The 18,788-nt window shown below is 54.6% G+C and overlaps 1 protein-coding gene across 1 annotated transcript in view; it reads left to right on the forward strand.

Annotated features, from left to right (window-relative positions):
• The first annotated feature begins 4,270 nt into the window (after positions 1-4,270).
• Positions 4,271-18,788, forward strand: part of LRRC75A (leucine rich repeat containing 75A) — a 50,670-nt gene continuing 36,152 nt past the window's right edge. The window contains exon 1 of the mRNA XM_079797540.1: positions 4,271-4,604. Within this exon, the coding sequence (XP_079653666.1) occupies positions 4,353-4,604 (252 nt within the window). The 5' untranslated portion in view covers positions 4,271-4,352. The remainder of the gene's footprint in view (positions 4,605-18,788) is intronic.

An 18,788-nucleotide genomic window follows, 5' to 3' on the forward strand; every position in this document is an offset into this window, starting at 1 on the left:
ATATAATACTGGTTTGGTGGTGATGAACTCCTTTAGCTTTTTATTTTCTGGGAAGCTCTTTATATGTCCATTGATTCTAAATGATAGCTTTGCTGGGTAGAGTAATCTTGGTTGTAAGTCCTTGCTTTTCATCACTTTGGATATTTCTTGTCAATCCCTTCTGGCCTGCATACTGTCTGTTGAGAAATCAGCTGATAGTATTATGTGAACTCCCTTATAGGTAACTAGTTGCTTTTCTCTTGCTGCTTTTACGATTCTCTATTTCTCTTTAACCTTTGGCATTTTAATTATAATGTGTCTTGGTGTGGGCCTCTTTGGATTCATTTTGTTTGGACTCTCTGCACTTCCTGGACTTGTAGGTCTGTTTCCTTCAGCAAGTTAAGGAAGTTTTCTGTCATTGTTTTTTCAAACAAGTTTTCAATTTCTTGCTCTCTTTCTTCTCCTTCTGGCAACCCCATGATGCAAATGTTGGTACACTTGAAGTTGTCCCAGAGGCTCCTTACACTATCCTCATTTTTTAAAATTCTTTTTTCTTTTTGCTGTTCTGATTGGGTGTTGTTGTTTGTTGTGTGTTTTGGTTTTTGTTTTGTTTTGTTTTTTGGTGTTGTTGGTTGTTTTTTTTTTGCTTCCTTATATTCCAAATCACTGATTTGATTTACAGCTTCATCTACTCTGGTGTTAAATCCCTGTAAATTATTCTTTATTTCAGTTAGTGTAGCCTTCATTTCATTTCTGGTTCTTTTTTATGCTGTTGAGGTCCTCACTAAGTTCCTTGAGCATCCTTACAACCAGTGTTTTGAACTCTGCATCTAGTAGATTGCTTATCTCCATTTTGTTTCTTTTTGTGTGTTTTTTTTTCTGGAGTTTTGTTCTTTCATTTGGGACGTTTCTTTGTCTCTTCCTTTTAGCCACCTCCCTGCGTTTGTGTCTATGTGTTAGGTACAGCTGCTATGTCTCCTAGGCTTTGTAGCATGGCCTAATGTAATAGGTGTCCTGTAGTGTCCAGTGGCACAGCCTCCCCGATCACCCCAGATGGACACTTGAGGTAATCCCTCCCCCCTTGTAGGCTGTACACTCTCCTGTTGTATGTGAGTCTTGATTGCTGTTGGCACATCAATGGGAGGGATTTACTCAGGCTGATCAGCTACAAGGACTGGCTGTGAGCACTGACCACCGACCTCCAACCACTTTGGAGGATCAGCTAAGCAGGGACCCACTGCACAGAGCAGGACTTACTTCAGCAGGGCTCTGGTACCCGCTGAGTCGAGCCCTTGAGTGTGTTGCTTGTGGAGGTGGTTGGGTGGTGGTCCTTCAATGTGCTCTGAAGCTGTCCACTGGGTGTGCTGACTCTGGAGCTTCCCAGCAGGTGCAGGCCAGGGTCAGCCACAACTTTTGTTCTGCCTGGAGCCACCACACTTAAGCTATAAAGCAATATGCTGATGGCTGCTTCTTGTGCTGGGCTTGGAGTTGCCCAGGCAAGGCCAAGCTGTGAACCAAGGCGGGCTGCTGCTAGTGGTGGGCCTGGGGACACTTAGCTAGAAGTATGGGGTTCACTGAGGCCAGGTGTTGCTTGTTTGAGAGATTTTAAGAAAATATGAAGCATGAGAAATGAATGGAGGTAACGAAGGTGTGACAATAAACATAAGTATTTTCAAAAAGCTTAGCAGAAAAGGGAAGAGCCCTTTTGTGAGCAGAGGGGATGGGACAATGAAAGTTTTCTTTCTAAATAGATGGAAGAGAGTGAGGAGAACAAGCCATTAAAGAGGGAAAAGTTGGGAAATTAAAAGCAATTTGAAGAGGATAAAATTAGGTCTTCAAAGCAGAGGAAAGGGGTGAAATTCAGATCCCAGGTGAGGGTCTGGGATGGCATTTGCCCCAACCACACACCCTTAAGCAGGCCTACCTGCTAGTGTGGGCCATCCCTAGGGAGGGACCTGTCCAGCAGGTTTCCCTGGTAGCCACTTCGCCTGGTAGGCCTGCAGCCAGAGATGAGAGGCACCAAAGTGTTTTCCAACCTGGGTTCTCTGGAGATGCCAACAGGGATGTTCTACACACAAAGGGTCCAGGCAAGTTAGGAAGGTGCTGCTCTAAGCCCTGTGAGGCCAGCTGGCAGGCAGATTGAACGTTCTCTGCCAGCAGAGATGGGCATTTGGAAGTGGGCATCAAAGGGATGAAAGAGCCTGCTGGGGGAGACACAAACCTCACCCCTCAGATACTGAAGATTGACAGAGAAAACACCTATGGGAAGACCCAATGATTGCTCCCTGTGTAGGAAAAGGAACTGTCCTTAGTGAAACACCTGTACTCTGCTTGGAGTTCCTGCATCTGACTCTCCTTGACAGTGTGCTTATCCCAGTGAGACAGAGGAATTCGCTAGGACTTGCCTGATGCCTAGCTGTCAGCACATGGTGGGTTCCAGCTCTCTCTGATTTGGGATCTGCTCTCCTGCCTCTGTAGCCCACACTGTCCTTTCCTCCCAAACAGCACCTAGGGCCTGGGCCAGAGGCAAGCACACACCCTGTGGCTGAGACCAGGACAGCCACCCCAGCCTGCCAGGTGGTCTGCGATAGGGAAGTTCCTCCAGGTGCCTTACGTAGCCTTCTCTCTGGCAGGGCCCTGGTTCCCATTACCCTCGACTTCAGGTGACCTGGTGCAGATGGACTCAGCCTGGCAGAGGTGGCCAGGGACGGAGGGGGCCAGCAGGAGTGTGCAGTTGGGCTTACTTGGGGGGCATGCCTCTGCTTTTTTGTATGGAGATTTGTTCTGTTCTCTTCTCTCTGTTCCCAGGAGCCTTCTCCAGAGGTGTGAGAATGGGAACAAAAGGCAGCAGTTCTTTATACCTTGATGGTCTAGACCTGCGGCTTGGACAGCAGGCACACTGGTGTGCCGCAAGAATTTTTAAAACATGCAATACCTGACGATTAATCAGGGTCACTGACTTCTTTTCCTTTAGATTGTCAAATACAAAAACGACAACAGTCAACACAATAGCCGAACCGTGTGAATGAATCAAAATTATACTGGTTTTTTTTTCCTTTTTGTCCGATTGGCAAAAAAATATCTTTTTTGGTGTGCTGCAGAATTTTAGTAATTAGTTTATGTGCCATGAGATGAAAAGGGAGAGATGAAAGCAAGAGATGAACTCTCTCCATAAAAGGGTATACACACACACACACACACACACACACACACACAACCTTGCGCAGTTTCTGGGTCCACTCACCCACCACCACCACCACCAACAGGCCAGGTGTCAAAGTGTAACCGGACAAACAATGGGTCCGTGCTGCCTGTCAATTAAACAGAGACAGGGTTGAATCATACATGAGCGTTTATTCCACTATTGCCGCAGTGTGGGAGGGCAGCAGGTCAGCCACAGAAACCTGCTCTGCAGCCAGCTGCTTACATAGCAAAGGGCCGTGCACAGATATGCAGAAGGACTCGGGGTCTTCAAAGGCCTTAGTGATGTGCAAGGGCTGGGGATACAGGGGAACTAGCCAAAGGGAGTGCCAGGTGGGCAGTTCACAGGTGAGCAGGCTGGAGGTTTGCAAGGCCTGCGGGGATGCAAAAGGGCTGATGACTCTGGTTTCTGCAGCACAGTTCATCTTTCCATGATAGCAGGCAGCTCCAAAGGGGGAGGGAGGCTGCAGCTCCAGCCAGGGTAGAATGTGCCTCCTTTAATCAGAATAAAACAATCACGGTCAACAGAGCATGGTTCCTATTTCTTACATTCTAGCTGGTTCCCCAGCCTTCTGTTTCTGCCCCCTTTCAAAAGGAGTGTGTATCAAAATCAGCCCGAAGCCTGGCTGAGAGACCACTCTGTGCTTCAACTTTCCCATGCGGCAGGGCACCCGGACCGTCTCCCGGGCCTCACCCTGGCGCACCGAGGAGGAAAAACCGGGGAAATCCGGTGGGACCGAGAGCCATGGCTCCTGGGGCCTGCCCGGCCGGCAGCCTCCACGCCACTGCGCTCCGGGAGGCACGGCGCGGTGGCCCGCAAGGGGCCCGGGGCTGGGGCCGACGCCGTAGGGGGCAGCCGCCCCCCGGCCCGGAGCCCAGGGGAGGGAAGCAGGAGGGAGCGAGGGAAGAGGCTGGGCGGGAGGGAAGGAGGGAGGGCGGCGCGGCGGCGCGGAGCCCGGGAGCGGGCGCAGGGGCGGGAGTGGAGCCGAGCCGGGGGCGGGGCGGGGCGGGGCGGCGGCGGGCGGCGAGCGCTGGGGAGCGCGCCCGGGAGCGTGGAGGGAGGAGCGAGGGGAGCGCGGGCCGCCGCCGCCCCCGCCCCGCCCCGCCCGCGCGCAACAGTTTCCCCAAAGTTGCAGCCTGGGAGGCGGGCCGCCGGCCGCGGACGCGGCGGGATGGGCACCCGGCAGACCAAGGGCAGCCTGGCGGAGAGAGCCAGCCCCAGCGCGGCGCCCGCTCCTCGCCGCGAACGGCCCGACTTCTGGGCGTCGCTGCTGCTGCGCGCCGGGGACAAGGCGGGGCGCGCGGGCGCGGGCGCGGGGCTGCCCCCCTACCACCGGCGCGTCGGCATGGTCCAGGAGCTGCTGCGGATGGTGCGCCAGGGCCGGCGGGAGGAGGCCGGGACGCTGCTGCAGCACCTGCGCCAGGTGAGCGCGGCGCGGGGCCACGGGGGGCGCCGGCTGCGGGAGCGCCCCGCCCCTCCCTGGGGAGGCCGGGCAGCGCCGAGGGGCACCGCCCAGGGCCCCCTCTCGCGGGTGTGGAACCCGGTTTGGCAGCAGGTGAGCACTGGCTCCCGCGGAATTGGAGGCCTCAGGACTGGGCGGAGGAAGGATGGCCGGCGAGGCTGGGCTGCGGGGGACCTGTTGAAATAATGTCCCCGCTTCTCTCCTCCGCGGGCTGAGAGGCTGGTCCCAGGGATGGTTGGTGGGAAGGGGTGCGGGGAGGGTTGCCTGGGTTGGCCAAAGGCGCTTTTCTTCCTCTTTGCCCGCTGCCAAGGGTCCTCAAGGAATGCCAGCTTCTCTGGGGAATCCAAGGGCACAGCCGTGGGCTGGTGCGATGCCAATCCGTGCGGTTGCCCACCTGGAGGCATTCTGTATTGCGCCTCAGGTGGGAGACAGTGTTTTGTCTCCCGCTGAATAACTCGGACAGGTGCTCAGCCGGGAGCCCCTACTCAACAGTGGAGGGGACAGGGGGTTGGATTGGTTTCCTGGAAGCTGCCAGCGCTCTGCCCTCCGCCTGTCCCTGTCCCACTGGTTAGCGACTGGTTAGCGACTGCCTGCCGGTCTGGCGTTCCCCTCCACTTCAGGGCTGCCCTGCCCTACCCCCCCACACCCCACCCCCCGTCACCCTCCTCTCTTCCACTCGTTTTCCTTACTTTTGAGAGCGGGGTGGCCTGGTCCATGGATTTTGTTGAGTGGGCGAGAGGCAGGGGGGTGTCTTCACTCAGCTTTGGGGGCGAGTTCGGACTCCATATTCTTGCTAGATTGACCCTCCTAGTGGTGGAGTCCATGCGGATGGGAGAGGGGATCTCGGGTGGCCTTTCTGAAGTTTTCCCATCGCGGATGAAATAGGCACCTTCCTGGGAGGAGTTTCTGATTCTGTGGCCACCCCTCCCCGCTTATAGCTGACACGCTGGTGCCCTGGAGTGTGTGTTTCCCGGGTGTGCCCAGCGCTGGGCGAGAGAAACAGAGACCTGGGGGCTAGGGAGGGGTGAGGTCAGCTCTTGGCCTCCTGCTTTTCCAAACAGAATGAGGCCTGAGATGCCACTGGGTTCTCATGAGCCTTCTCCGAATTGATTCATCAAAGAAAGATGACATTACCCATCACTAACTTCAGCTGTGTGTATATATTTGTCTCAAAAATTGGAAACCAATGCATGGCCTTTGTGGAAACTCTTGCTTTCAAACAGAATAATGGATTTTCCAGACCATCACATCCCATTTGCACACCAGACAGCAAGAAGATTCTAGTAATCACATGCTGTCCCCCAGCACTGCGGCGCCTGCTTCTGGGAAACAGAAGAGTGGAGGGGCTGACAGGAGGGGGTCCACACAGCCCTTCTTGGAGGGGAAAGAACAAAGTGAAGTCAGCAACCTTGAGGGCCAGTCACAGGAGGCAGACCCCTGGGGCGCCTCCCGTCCCTCTGAGGCTGAGTAGGACTCCCTGTCCTGAAGCGGACCTTCTCCCTGGCTTTGGAGGACAGATGAGTCCCTGTGGCCCCACAGGGTCCTTGAGACAGGGAGTATTTTTTGAGAAGTGTTGGTCTTGTCGGTGTCCTGACCCCCTTCTGAGTGGCGGGACTAGGAGAGCTGATGGGGGCAGGATGGGCTTAATCAGACTCTCCCCTTTTTTGTGACAACAGTGGGAGGACTTGCCCGCAGCTCTTGGCAGGCCGGCTCCCTTGACCTTAGCTGTGGGTAAGGTCGGTGGGCCTCTGTAGAGCCAGCGATGGTCGTGCCTGCAGGGGCTGGAGAGCTGCCCTGTTGCCTGGCGGGTACAGATCAGGGACCTAGGCGGTGGTGGGAGGGGAGCACCAGGGTCCGTATGTCTGTCAGAAACAGGGAGGCAGTTTTCGAGGACCCTGAGGCTGTCTAGAGGAATGTTGAGCTGGGTCTGTGCTGTGCACTGAAGTGGCCCTTTCTCCCAAATTGTGTTTTCCATGCTAGTCTCCTTCTCCAACCTGGAAGTGGTGATGTTCAGAAAGGGGACGAGCAGTCGCTGAGACGTGGAAACACCAGGGCCTCTGGGGGCAGACTGCAGAGCTCAGGGTGCTCAGTCCCACGGGGATGTTGTTGAAGCCACAGGGTGGGCCTTGAGGAGCAAGCAGGGAGGAAGAGCAGGACAGTGCAAGCCTCCACATTTGCACGGCACTTCCTCCTGAGTTTGATAACCTCCTCTGTTTGGCTGCAGAGTTTGTGTATGCGCAGGGTCCCGGGGTTGGAGGTCAACTGGAGATCTTTAATCCCTATGGTCTTTAACCTCAAGTCCTTGCTTTTGTTGAGGTCATGAAAAACTCTTCCCACACAAATGCAAGAATTTCAGAGGGTTCACAAACCCCAAGTTCAGCATATGCTCTAGTCTGGTACCCCCCCCTCCCCCCGCTGAGTGACTTGGTACAGGCTCAGGATATGGAAACAGACTGAGGGACCATGTGTGGCAATTCATGGTGGCTGCAGATGCTGCTGCTTCTGAATGCCCCTCGTTCGACTCTAAGATTGGGGTGAGGTTCCCTGATTGGAGACTGCAACTGTCCGTGCTTGTCACTCGCTGGAGGGATAGGAGGCCTTAGTTAATGTTAACGGTGCTGAGCTGCAGCCAGTGATGCATCCCTTTAGGGGCAATGTGATCATGAGAAGAGCCTCGGCTGAGGGTCAGCGCAGACGCTTGCCTTCTGGTCCTCAGTCTGCTTTGACCTTGGACCCAACAGATAACTTGTGTTTCCTCATTTCCCAACGGGTATCTGGGGTACTGAGCAGAGCAAACGCTACAAAGTGTGTGAAATTGTGTTGTCTTTGCAAATCACGACAGGTTTTTCCAGCAAAGATGATAAGGAACAGAAGAATCTGCCCTAATTTGGGTTTGGCCAGGCTATGGACAACGTCTCCTGTCTCAGGCCGGGCTCGAGGAGCTTTGGGATTCTGTCTGCCTGGCCAGGGCTTGGGCTGGATCAGCGGCTCACTGCAGATTCAGAAGCTGTCAGGAGTGGGTGCGCATGGGGATAAAAGAAGCCAACTGTGGGAACAAGAGACCATTCCTCCCCCTCTCCCCCGGAACCCAGTCCGGCTGGCCTCACCCTTCCCCAGATGACCTGCCCTGAGTCTTGGGATCAGGCTTCCATCTTTAAGGAGCGCTGGGGAAGAAGTAACATTTAGTCATGAAGTGGGGGTGAGTGCCAGGTGGGGTGTCATCTCGTCAGCCCACCAGTTTCTCTGAGTCCCCAATTTTCCAGACTGGGGTGTTAGCCAGCTTCATATAGCACCAGCATAAGGGGTCCCAGGATACAGGCTGAAGTGGCTCGCTTCCTCCTGTTCACCAGCCTCCCTGCTTCCTTGTAAAGAGGGTGTGATTGGGTTGGTTTACTGCCTCTCAGTATGGCTCCGCCCTATTGGGCAGAGCTGTCCAGTGTCAGCCTGCCCGCCCCACCCAATGGTGTGGCTTGGACATGGACTCAGTCCACTGTGGCCAGGCTGGCAGAAATGCCTTCACTGTACAGGTAGGAGCATGAACCACATCAGCTAATGCAAAACAAGAACGCCCCACCCCAGGACCTAGGGCGGCTACATAATGGACAAGCACTTGGAGGCTCCCTGGGCACCTGGAAACGCGGCAGGTCTTTCCTACCTGGAGGCAGAAGGATTAGTGGAATGGCCCTCAAAGTCACCTTTTCCCTCTGACATCCACCTGTGAAAATCTCTGTAGGCGAATAGGTTGAAAGGTCACCAGACACCAGCAGGGAGGCCCCCACCCTGGACTGTGGTCTTAGTCTTCCTTCACCTGGAATGCATTTCCTGATTTCCGCTGAATGTTCCTCACCTTTCCAAGGCCGCCTTCCTGGACCGTGTCAGCCGTGGTTCTGAGATGCAGAGGTCTTTTAGGTCCTACCACACTGGGTGGTATTTCACCACCATGCACAGATTCCCCTGGTGCCCATTTTGTTTGTCATCTGATGTTTCCTGAGAGGAGACACTGCCACCACCTTCCTGGCATGGTACTGACCACCACAGGCCTGTAACATTCTCTTTTTTTTCTTTTTTAAAAAAAATCTTTATTGTTGAAAGTATTACAGATGTCTCTCTTTTTTCCCCCATTGCTCCCCTCCGCCCAGTTCCCGCCCTGCCCCAGGCCTTCACCACCCTACTGTCTATGTCCATAGGTAATGCATATCTATTATATATAAAAGGCTAATATGCTAAGTGCCCCACCGTCCAGGTAATGACGTCATGTAGCAATACCCGGCTTCCTCTCCCTAGCGACTAGCCTCCTTGCAGTTTCTTCAGCCCAGGAACACGACCTGCTTTATAGCCAATTGCAAACATTTCACACTTTAGCCAAATGTCTGTGAAGTGTTTTCCCGTGCCTCATCTCATTTAATCCTCACAGAAGTCCTGGAGTAGGTAGATAGGAGACTTGGTGGAATCCTATTTTCTTTTCATTCGCTGGAAAACAGAGATTTAGAAAGCTTAGAAATTTGACCCGACTGAAGAGAAGTAAGAAATGGTGGACCTTGAAAATGAGTTCAGGTTTTCTCACTGCGCAGAATATAGTCAAACACTGTTGCAGTTAAATATTTCACCCTTTGTTCTCCCTGCATGATCTACAATAATAATCTGCTTCATGTTGATATTTACTGCTGTGTTGCTGACAATTACCTGAGAGAGAAGTTGGGGTGCTTGACCGGCAGGAAATAGTTTAGCTAAATCAGAAAGCAGGTCTAATTAAGCAAGTTTATTCTATATCTATAAAAGGCTAAGTTGACTCGCACAGGTGCAATACATATAAAGCTCTTGTGGGTACCAATTGCACACGTATGTTTCCATCTGTCATTGTCGATCGTGAATTTGGTTGACACTTCTATTATAGAGAAAGGGCGAATAGCGATACTAAAATATTTCTTCTAATTAATTTCTTTTCAATGTGCACGAATTCGTGCACCAGGACACTAGTATGCATATAAGATCTTTGGTTATTCTCTTTCTATCTATATAGCCCCTCTCTCCTTCCCTCTGTGTTTCCATGCCTCTGATTCTGTGTTACTCATCAGTTTATTTTGTTCTTTCTATTTCTTGTTCATTTATTTTGATTTTCAGATCCAATTGTTGATAGGTAGGTACTTATTGTTCATATTTTTAGTTGTTTCTCCTTCTTGTTGTTGTTGTTGTTGTTGTTGTTGTTGTTCTTCTTCTTCTTCTTCTTCTTCTTCTTCTTCTTCTTCTTCTTCTTCTTCTTCTTCTTCTGGAATACCCTTCAATATTTCATGTAATGCTGGTAATACCCATGTGCTACTGGTTTGGTGGTAATGAACTCTTTTATCTCTTTCTTTTCTGGGAAGCTCTTTATCTGACCTTTAATTCTAAATTATAGCTTTGCTGGGTAGAGTAATCTTGGCTGTAGGTCCTTACTATTCATCACTTTGAATATTTCTTGCCACTCCATTCTGGCCTGCAAAGTTCCTGTTGAGAAATCAGTATGATGTATCTTGGTGTGTGCCTCTTTGGGTTCCTCTTATTTGGGACTCTCTGTGCTTCCTGGACTTGTACATCTATTTCTTTCACCAGGTAGGGTAAGTTTTTCTGTCATTATTTCTTCAAATAGGTTTTCAATAACTTGCTGTTTCTCTTCTCCTTCTGGCACCCCATGATGCAAATGTTGGTACATTTGAAGTTGTCCCAGAGGCTCCTTACAGAGGCTCCTTACACTATCTTCATATTTTTTTATTCTTTTTTTTTTTTTTTTTTTTTTTTGCTGTTCTCATTCAGTGTTTTTTGCTTCCTCTTATTCCAATCGTTGATTTGATTCTCAAAGTATTGAATCCCTGTAAATTATCCTTTATTTCAGTTAGTGTATGCTTTATTTCTGACTGGTCCTTTCTCAGGTCTTTGACATTTTCACTAAGATCCTTGAAAGTCTCACTAAGTCCCTTGAAGCTCTCATTAATATCCTTGAGTAACCTATACCCATTGTTTTTAACTCTGTATTCAGTAGTTTGCTTGTTTCCATTTCTTTCATTTGTGACATGTTTCTTTGTCTTTGCATTTTGGCTGGCTGCTTCCCTGTGTTGTTGTTTTTTTTCTATGTATTAGGTGGAGCTGCTGTGTCTCCTGGAATTGGTAGAGTGGCCCAGTGGCTCAGCCTCCCCAGTCACCTGAGCTGGGCATTCTAAGTGCACCCCTGTGTGGGCTGTGTGCATAGTCTTATAGTTGAGCCTTGAATCCTATTGGCCTCACTGGGAGGAATTGACCTCCAAACCAATTGGCTGTGAGGACCAGCTGCATATACAATGGAGGAGCTGTTATGCAGGAGACACCCCTATGGAGCAGGACTTGCTTCAGTGGGGCTTTGGTGCTCACTGAGTCTGCCCCTTGAGTGTGTTGCTTGTGGATGTGTAGAGTTCTTTGGTGTGGTCTGAAGCTGTCCACCTGGTGCACTGGCTCTGGAGCTACCTGGCAGGGCTACAAAGAGATCTGCAAATGGCTGCAAGTTGTATTGGGCTAAGACAGTGGTCGGCAAACTCTTTGGCACCTTGAGTGTGGCTCTTCCACAAAATACCACGTGCGGGCGCGCACATACAGTGCGATTGAAACTTTGTGGCCCATGTGCAGAAGTTGGTTTTTGGCTCTCAAAAGAAATTTCAATCGTTGTACTGTTGATATTTGGCTCTGTTGACTAATGATTTTGCCGACCACTGGGCTAAGAGTACCCAGGTGAGGCCCAGCTGTGAAGTAAGTCAGGTTGGTGCTAGTTCCAGGTCTTGGGCCTTTTATTGATTGGTTTGGGACACGTTGACTCCAGCTGCTGCTTGTTTGAGAGGTTTTAGAAAAGTCTGAAGCCTGAGCCAGGACAGGCCATTCACATGCAAAAGCCACTGCACACAGGTTGGGTGGGGCTGCAAATTGCAAGGGGCAGGGTCTCAGGGAATCACTAGGGTGGAGTGAACAGTTTGGGCCTGGCTGATGGAAACTCAGATATGGCTGCCACTCAGCTCTGTGATGGAGGAGGTCCCAGCACAGAGACAGTGACCCCTGAGAGCACCCTTGTCTGGGAGAAAGCTGCCCCCAAGTTCCGGCCCTGATGCCAGACAGTCCAGTTTCTCCCCATATGTCCCTGGATTCCCCAAAAGCCACTGCCTGGCACTGGAGCTCAGAGGAAGCAGGACCATGTAAGTTCATTTGTGGGCCCTTTAAGAGGATCACCTGGGACTTCAGCAGCTTCCTTATCACTAGCTGAAATCCCCGCTGGTTTTTACAGCCTGAAATTACAGGGACTTCTCTTCCCAGCTCTGGGACCCTGGGCTGGGGTTCTGATATGGGGCTGGGACCCCCTGTTTCTCACGGGGCATGGACCAGCCCATTCTGTGCCTCTGCCCCTCCTACCAGTATCAGTGTGCTTTCTTCTTTCCTTCTCTGGTTGTAGGACTTCCATTCAGCCAGATTTTAGGTGGTTCTGAATGATGGTTGTTCTGTATTTTAGTTGTAATTTTGATGTGGTCGTGGGAGGCAGCAAGTACCGGTGTTTACCTATGCCGCCAGCTTGGTTCCTCCCCCCCTGAGAGAGGAACATTCTTCAGTGAGTCCGAGCTGTGAAGGAGTGTGTCTGCCACCACGGTCACGGTGTGTCCTCAGAAAGCATTTGGCTCCCTGGCCACAGCTGTGTCTCTGGGGCATGTTCACCAGCCCACGGCAGCTGGCATGTTTGCCTTCTGTGGGGTTGGATTCCTGGGAGCAGGGTCCGAGGGGCTTGGCTGTTCCTGGCAGCCTGCCAGGTGGTGGTATTCTTGGATAGAGGGGTGGCATGGTGCCCAGCCTCTGTGGGTACCTCGGGGATCCCATCTGGCAGGTGTGGTCTGGCGCCTCCGCCAAAGTGGCGGAAGGGGATGGAGCCTGCGGGAGAGCCTGGCCTCTGCATCTCGGATCCGCTGCTTGTGCTGAATCATGTTCATTCCAGCCACAAAGAGGAGCCCGACTTTTTAAGTTTTTATTTATTTATGTATTTATTTATTTATTTTGTTAATTCTCACCCAAGGATACTTTTTCCACTGATTTTTTTTTTAATAGTATAGAGACTAACTTCTGGGGGCTACTTTTAAAATATATATATTTTTATTGATTTCAGAAAGGAAGGGAAAGGGAGAGAGAGATAGAAACATCAATGATGAGAGAGAATCATTGATTGGCTGCTGCCTCCTGCATGCCCCACACTGAGGATCAAGCCCACAACCCGGCCATGCGCCCTTGACCAGAATCAAACCTGGGACCCTTCAGTCCGCAGGCCAGTGCTCTATCCACTGAGCCAAACTGGATAGGGCTCTATTGATTTTTAAAGAGAGTAGAAAGGAGGGAGGAGGGGGGGAAGAGAGAGACACATCGATGTGAGAGAGACACATCGATTGGTTGCCTCCCACACATGCCTGACCACCAGGGCTGGGGATCAGACCTGCACCCGAGGTACGTGCCCTTGACTCAGAATCGAACCGGTGACCCTTTGGTGCACGGGCCAATGCTCTAACCCAGCAGTGGGGAACATCGGCCCAGGGGCTGTCTAAGGCCACGAAATCGCTTGGCCTGGCCCTGCCAAGGCATTAGGGGTGAGTAAATTAAATGTTTGGCCAAATAGAGCAGGCTAATTTTTGAGCTGATAATTTTGTATGGCCCATGAATTATGTTATAAGTATCCAATGGTCCTTGGCAGAAAAACGGTTCCCCACCCTCGCTAACCACTGACGCATGCCAGCCAGGGCAAAACTTACTTTTTAAAATCCACCCTCTCTGACTGGGCTGGGCACAAGCGCTTCCCGTGATAAAGATGCAGAAGGAATCAGTACCGGGACCTGCTTCACTGCTTCCTGAGGCCGGGGACACGCAGCCTCGGTGCGGCCAGGCGGGACCACAGGGCAGGTGCTGGGCCTGCTCTCCGACTTTAGGTCTGGTCTGGTGGGCGGGGCTTTCTTTTTTGGAGCAAATGCCCACGTCCTCAGTGAAGACCAGGCCTGCTCTCTCCAGAACTCCCGAGTACCTCGGGGTCTGTCCACGAACACCCATGCACCTCCTTGAAGCACAGGCCACACTCTGCTCCTTCCCCTAATGCTGTTTCTTTTCCCTGCACACTCTCCTGGGCAGAGGCCATAGACCCTGTACTGGGCACAGCGGGTTTTTAGGAAATCCTTATTGGATGGATTTTAAACTTCCTAAGGACTTGCTGCTCTGAGCCCACGGGGGCCAGCGGGGTCTGGCTCAGACTTACCTAGTGTCCCACCAGACCAGGCTATCCTTCCAGCACCCACAGAGTGGGTGCAGTCACTCCCCTCCATTCTCAGGGTTCCAGCTGCTCCTCTGCACCCCACACGCCTCCTGCAGGCAGGGCCACTTTGCAGAAGGTTATACAGGTGAGTAGGGTCTTTCTCTGGCTTCCCTACCAGGATGCCCAAGAGGTGAGATCAATATTTGAGGAGGGCCCTAGTTGGTGTGGCTCAGTGGCTAGAGCATTGGCCTGCGGACTAAAGGGTCCCGGGTTTGATTCTGGTCAAGGGCACATTCCCAGGTTGCTGGCTTGATCCCCAGTGGGGGGCATGCAGGAGGCAGCCAATCAATGATTTTCTCTTATTATTGATGTTTCTACCTCTCTCTCCCTCTCCCTTCCTCTCTGAAATAAATAAAAATATGTTGTTGTTTTTTAAAAAAAAAAAAAAACATTCAATGAGGTCTCTTACTGAGAGTGGGGCTCTGGGCCAGCCATCTGCCCCGCGTTTCCCGCAGGAGCAGTGCTGTGCGTGGCTGATGAGGAAAACGCCGCACACATGCCCTCAGTGCTCCATCTCCACCGTCTGGCTCCGATCGCTCTCACCAGGAGAAACGAGGGGCAGGAGAGGGGGCCCCGTTGTCAGTCGCTGTATCCTGGCTCACTGTCACTCAGGAGTTGGCTGTTCCGACGAGATCCGTGACCTTGGCGTGTGACCTGCTGTCCACCCACCCACCTACCCGCCATCCCTGAGCAGTGCCACGTGGCTCTCTGGGAGCCTTTCCCAGCTTTTTATTTTTATTTTTTTAACTTTTATTAGCTCAAACTCCTGGTTGCTGCAGCCATATGGAGTCCTGCCAGTGCTGCTGCTCAAAGGGATGTGGCATTTTGATGTTTCCAACCTTCTCTTCATCGGGAGAGACGCAGGGGTCCTGCTGAGGGGGGGGGCGGTTCAGAGTGTGTTTGCCCGCAGGGGCGGCCTCGCGTTGGGTCTGAGTTCCGTGCCCACCTCCAGAGCTGCCCGCCGCCCCTTTTTGGCCCTCCGTGTCCATGCCTACCTTTCTGCCTCCCTCCCTCCCTCTTCTCTTCGTGTCTGTGTGTTTCCGTTTCTCTCCCTTGCCTGCGAGAGAAGCACTTTTCATCCCTTGTTAGTTTGCGGGATCTTGGTCAGTGTCCCTCTGCGTTGGGCGCCCCGGCCTCCCGGGCAGGAAGACAGGAGGGGGCCCTGGGAAGTGGAAGGGGGGTTGAGAAGGTCCCGGCTCGTCCTGGTTATGTGGTTGTTGGCTCGGGGCCCTGGGTGCAGGGCAAGCACTGGGACCCTTCCCACCTGCCCACTCCTTTCTAGTCCATAACGCATGTCCTTGTGTTTATTTTGCTCCTTAAATAGTCTTGGGAGGGTGGCAGGATATTTCTTAAGTAAAAAGTGGCAGGTTTTGTAATAAAAGGCATTGTACGATTACAGGAAAAGGAGAAATACCGGTGAGCACGAATACGATGGCGTCCGCTCTCCCAGCTCTGTGCTGGGCTCGAGGCAGAGGCAGCCAGGCCGGAGAGCATGGGAGGCGTTGTTCCTGCCTCGTGGCGGGGCCTGCGAGGACCCGAGAGGCCAGAGCTGGTGGCCAAGCGTAGTGCGGCCCAGAGTGAGGGCTCTGTGGCTGTGGCTGCCTTCGCTGGGAAGCGGGAGTTCTGGTCCCAGCTCAGACCCGAGCTCGCCCAGCCCCTTCCCTTCCTTCTCTGGCCTGTTTTCCCTCTAAAAACGAGATGACCACTGAGCTCGCTGCCACTCAGGTGCCAGCCTGCCGTGCTCCAGGGGATGTGCTTCTTCCCACGCTCGGCTGGTTGGTTGTTTCTTCAGCTCTGAGGTCACTCCCTTGGCCCCAGCCAGTGCGAGAGCCGGGGCTCAGGGAAGGGGCTTCCGCAGGAAAGCAGCCCCAGAGCCCTGCGGGTGCCCCCGACCCACACCCCACACACTGGCCACTGCAGAGGCCAGCCTGTCCTGCCGACAGCAGCCCTAGTCACCGGCGTGGCGGAGCCAGGGCGGGGCTTTGTGGGCTCCCACGTGCTCCCAGCTGTGGTGTGAGAGCAAAGACCACGCCGCCCACAGAGGCCCCGCTGCCCTGGGAGCTGGGCCTCGCCCAGTGCCCGGGAGGAGAGCAGCCTGGCTCCAGCCTGGGCAGGCCTGCTGGGCCCTGCTGCCTGCCTGACACCTCTCCCTCCACTGTGCCCCTCACCTCCCTCCCCCCGGCCCCTGCTCCGAGGGTCACTCAGTGTCCATCTCGCCCGGGCTTTGTGCTCCTGCCCACGGGGACCCAGACCTCCCAGTCCAGGCAGAGCTTCGGTGCCTGCTGTGCTTGGGTCCTTCCTGTGGCTGACGGTGCCTGCGGGGTGGATGGCACCAGGAAGAAGTGGGGAGTGGAGGGCCTGCCAGGTGCTCTTTCTAGAACGGACCAGACCACAGCTGGTGCTGTAGATGGGAGGTGCGTGAGTGTAGAGCGGGCCATGGCCGGTCAGATTCCGGCTCTGCCATTGACTGGCCACAGATGCAGTGTCCTGGCTGGGCAGAAAGCCAGAAGCGTGGCAGTGGGGACGGCGTTGGGGGAGGGGACCCTCACAGGTACAGGGCACACAGCACATGCCAGCTGCCGTGCGAACCCTCCTCTCAGGGAGTCATCCTAGTTGGGCTGCGCCTCGCCTGTGCTGTGTGGACCTCTCAGCAGCTCTGATGCTCAGACCTGTCCCTCTCCTTCCCGCACCCTCAGCCCAGGGCTCCCCCAGGCCCTGCAGGAAGCCCACCCCTACCTCACAGCTGCTGTCCCCAGGGAGCCATCACCCACAGCTACAGCCTGACCCCGGAGGCTTGCAGGGTACCCCTCTCCAACTGAGGGCCACCAGGCAAGGGGTAGGCCCCCCCCCCTCAAACACCCCTGCCACCGCAGGGAGTCAGGACAGGTGGCCTGGGAGGGCGGCAGCCTGGACTCGCAGCCTGCTGCCCTGAGTTATGTAAATACAGTCACTGCCTCCTGGCACACTGCGCTCTGCCCACGGAGTCCTAGGAGTGGTGCTGGGGCAGGCAGGGCTCAGGACCTGGACCTGGACCTGCCCATCCCAGCACAGCCTTGCCACACCCCACTGGTCCCAGCATACTGGGGAGCCCCACCCCCACTACCCCCCTCTCCCAGGGCCTGGCCCCACAGCATGGGCCTCTGGCTTGTCGGAGACCCAGCCCAGGGCGCTGTGGGTGTAGGGCTGTATTGCAGACCAGGGCGGGGAGGAGGGGACAGGAGCTGCAGGTGCACAGGGGCTGTTCCCAAAGGTCAGATGCTGGACCGGGGCGTCATTTCTCCTCTGCTAAATGCCAGGCTGCCTCGCCCCGCCCGGCTGGCTGCCTCGACAGCGGGACACCAGCCTAGTGTCTCACTCGGCCCCGTCCAGCCTCAGACACCTGCAGGGTGGCCTTCCCGGAGGTTGTCCTTTGTTGCGCCCGCCAGGACTCAGTTGTTGAAGATGCAAGCTCTGTGTTCTGGAGAGGCCAGCAAACAGCGTGCCTGTGAGGTGCTGGCTGAGACGGGTGTATAATCTCTTACTTATGGCTCCCGATGGCCTTCCCTGGGAGGTCACTGCCTCCCTAGGTGTGGGAGCTGGCAGGAGCAGCAAGGGCTGCGGAGGAGCAAGCCTGGGAGCCGCTCCAGGGCCCCCTGTACCAGGTGCTGGGCCAGCCGGCCAGCCCTCAGGGGACCGCCTGACCATCTCGTACGTTGTGGTCTGACTGGTCCCAGCCACCCGAGTATGGACAGGGCTGGGGCTTAATGTCCTCAGAGGCCCGAGGGGCCTGGGTCTGCCCCCTCGGCCTCCTGGGGGACTGGAGGGAAGGGCAGGGGCTCCCGTGGTTTCCTTGGTGAGCGGGCACGCGCAGTCAGAGCTGAGCTGTTCCGAGGAGGTGTGCACACCCAGGGGACTGGCCCCGGGCCCCTCCCACCCCGTGACCCCGGGAAGCAGTGGAAGGAGCCTCGGTCTTTCCCAGTGAATCACCGGTTGCCTCCCGAGCCTCCTCAGGTTGGGGTGGTAGCTCGGGCCCATTCGCAGGGGCGGGATGAAGGATGGGCTCGGGCTCACGTGGTGGGGAGCCCTGCTGTCTTCACTGCTGCAGGAACCCCAGGACCGGAGGTGGGAGGCGGCCCCGGGGAGGGAGCGGATGGGCAGCATCATTCCCCTGAGCTTGTTCTAAGTGACGCTTCTTCAGCGATTTATTTTTTAAAGTAAGGCGTTGGGATGGAGGCTCAGACTGAAGAACTGATGGTGGGGGAGGAAGCGAGGGCGGCCCAGCAATGGCCTGTCCCGAGCTCCCACCCCCACATTAGAGCCGGGCCACACCCCGCTGCTGGCAGCTGGGAGGCCACGGGTGGGCAGGTGTGGAGGCCAGTCAGTGCGTCCAGGGGACCCACGGCCCCCTCGCCTGGGTGTCTTTCGGTGGGACTCAGGCAGCTGCTGCCGCACAGAGCCTGGTGAGGAGTGGCAGACGGCTGCCTGGATGCACAGCCAGAGCAAGTCGGTGAGCGCAGCCCCACCCAGGTGACCGGGCAGAGCACGCCTGGCAGCCAGACCTGGCAGCCTCCGCAGCCGTGGCGCAGGTCAAAGTCTGCCAGCTGAGGCCAGGCGGGAGCCGCACCCTTCCCCACTCAGCCCGCAGGCCCAGCCTTCCCGCCACCCGGGCAGGGAACAGTGCAGGAACAGCCAGAACGCGACCTCTGCCTCTGAACAGCTGCTTGCCCTCTTCCTCCTCAATCAAGGAGCTGAAAGAGTTGGGCATCTTCTTCTAGAAGGTTCCAGCTCAACACTCTTGCCACTCAGAGGGTGTCAGACAGAATTGAAGGTGACCTGTG

This window comes from Cnephaeus nilssonii (genome assembly GCF_951640355.1).
Source record: "Cnephaeus nilssonii genome assembly, chromosome: 19".
Classification (NCBI taxonomy): domain Eukaryota; kingdom Metazoa; phylum Chordata; class Mammalia; order Chiroptera; family Vespertilionidae; genus Cnephaeus; species Cnephaeus nilssonii.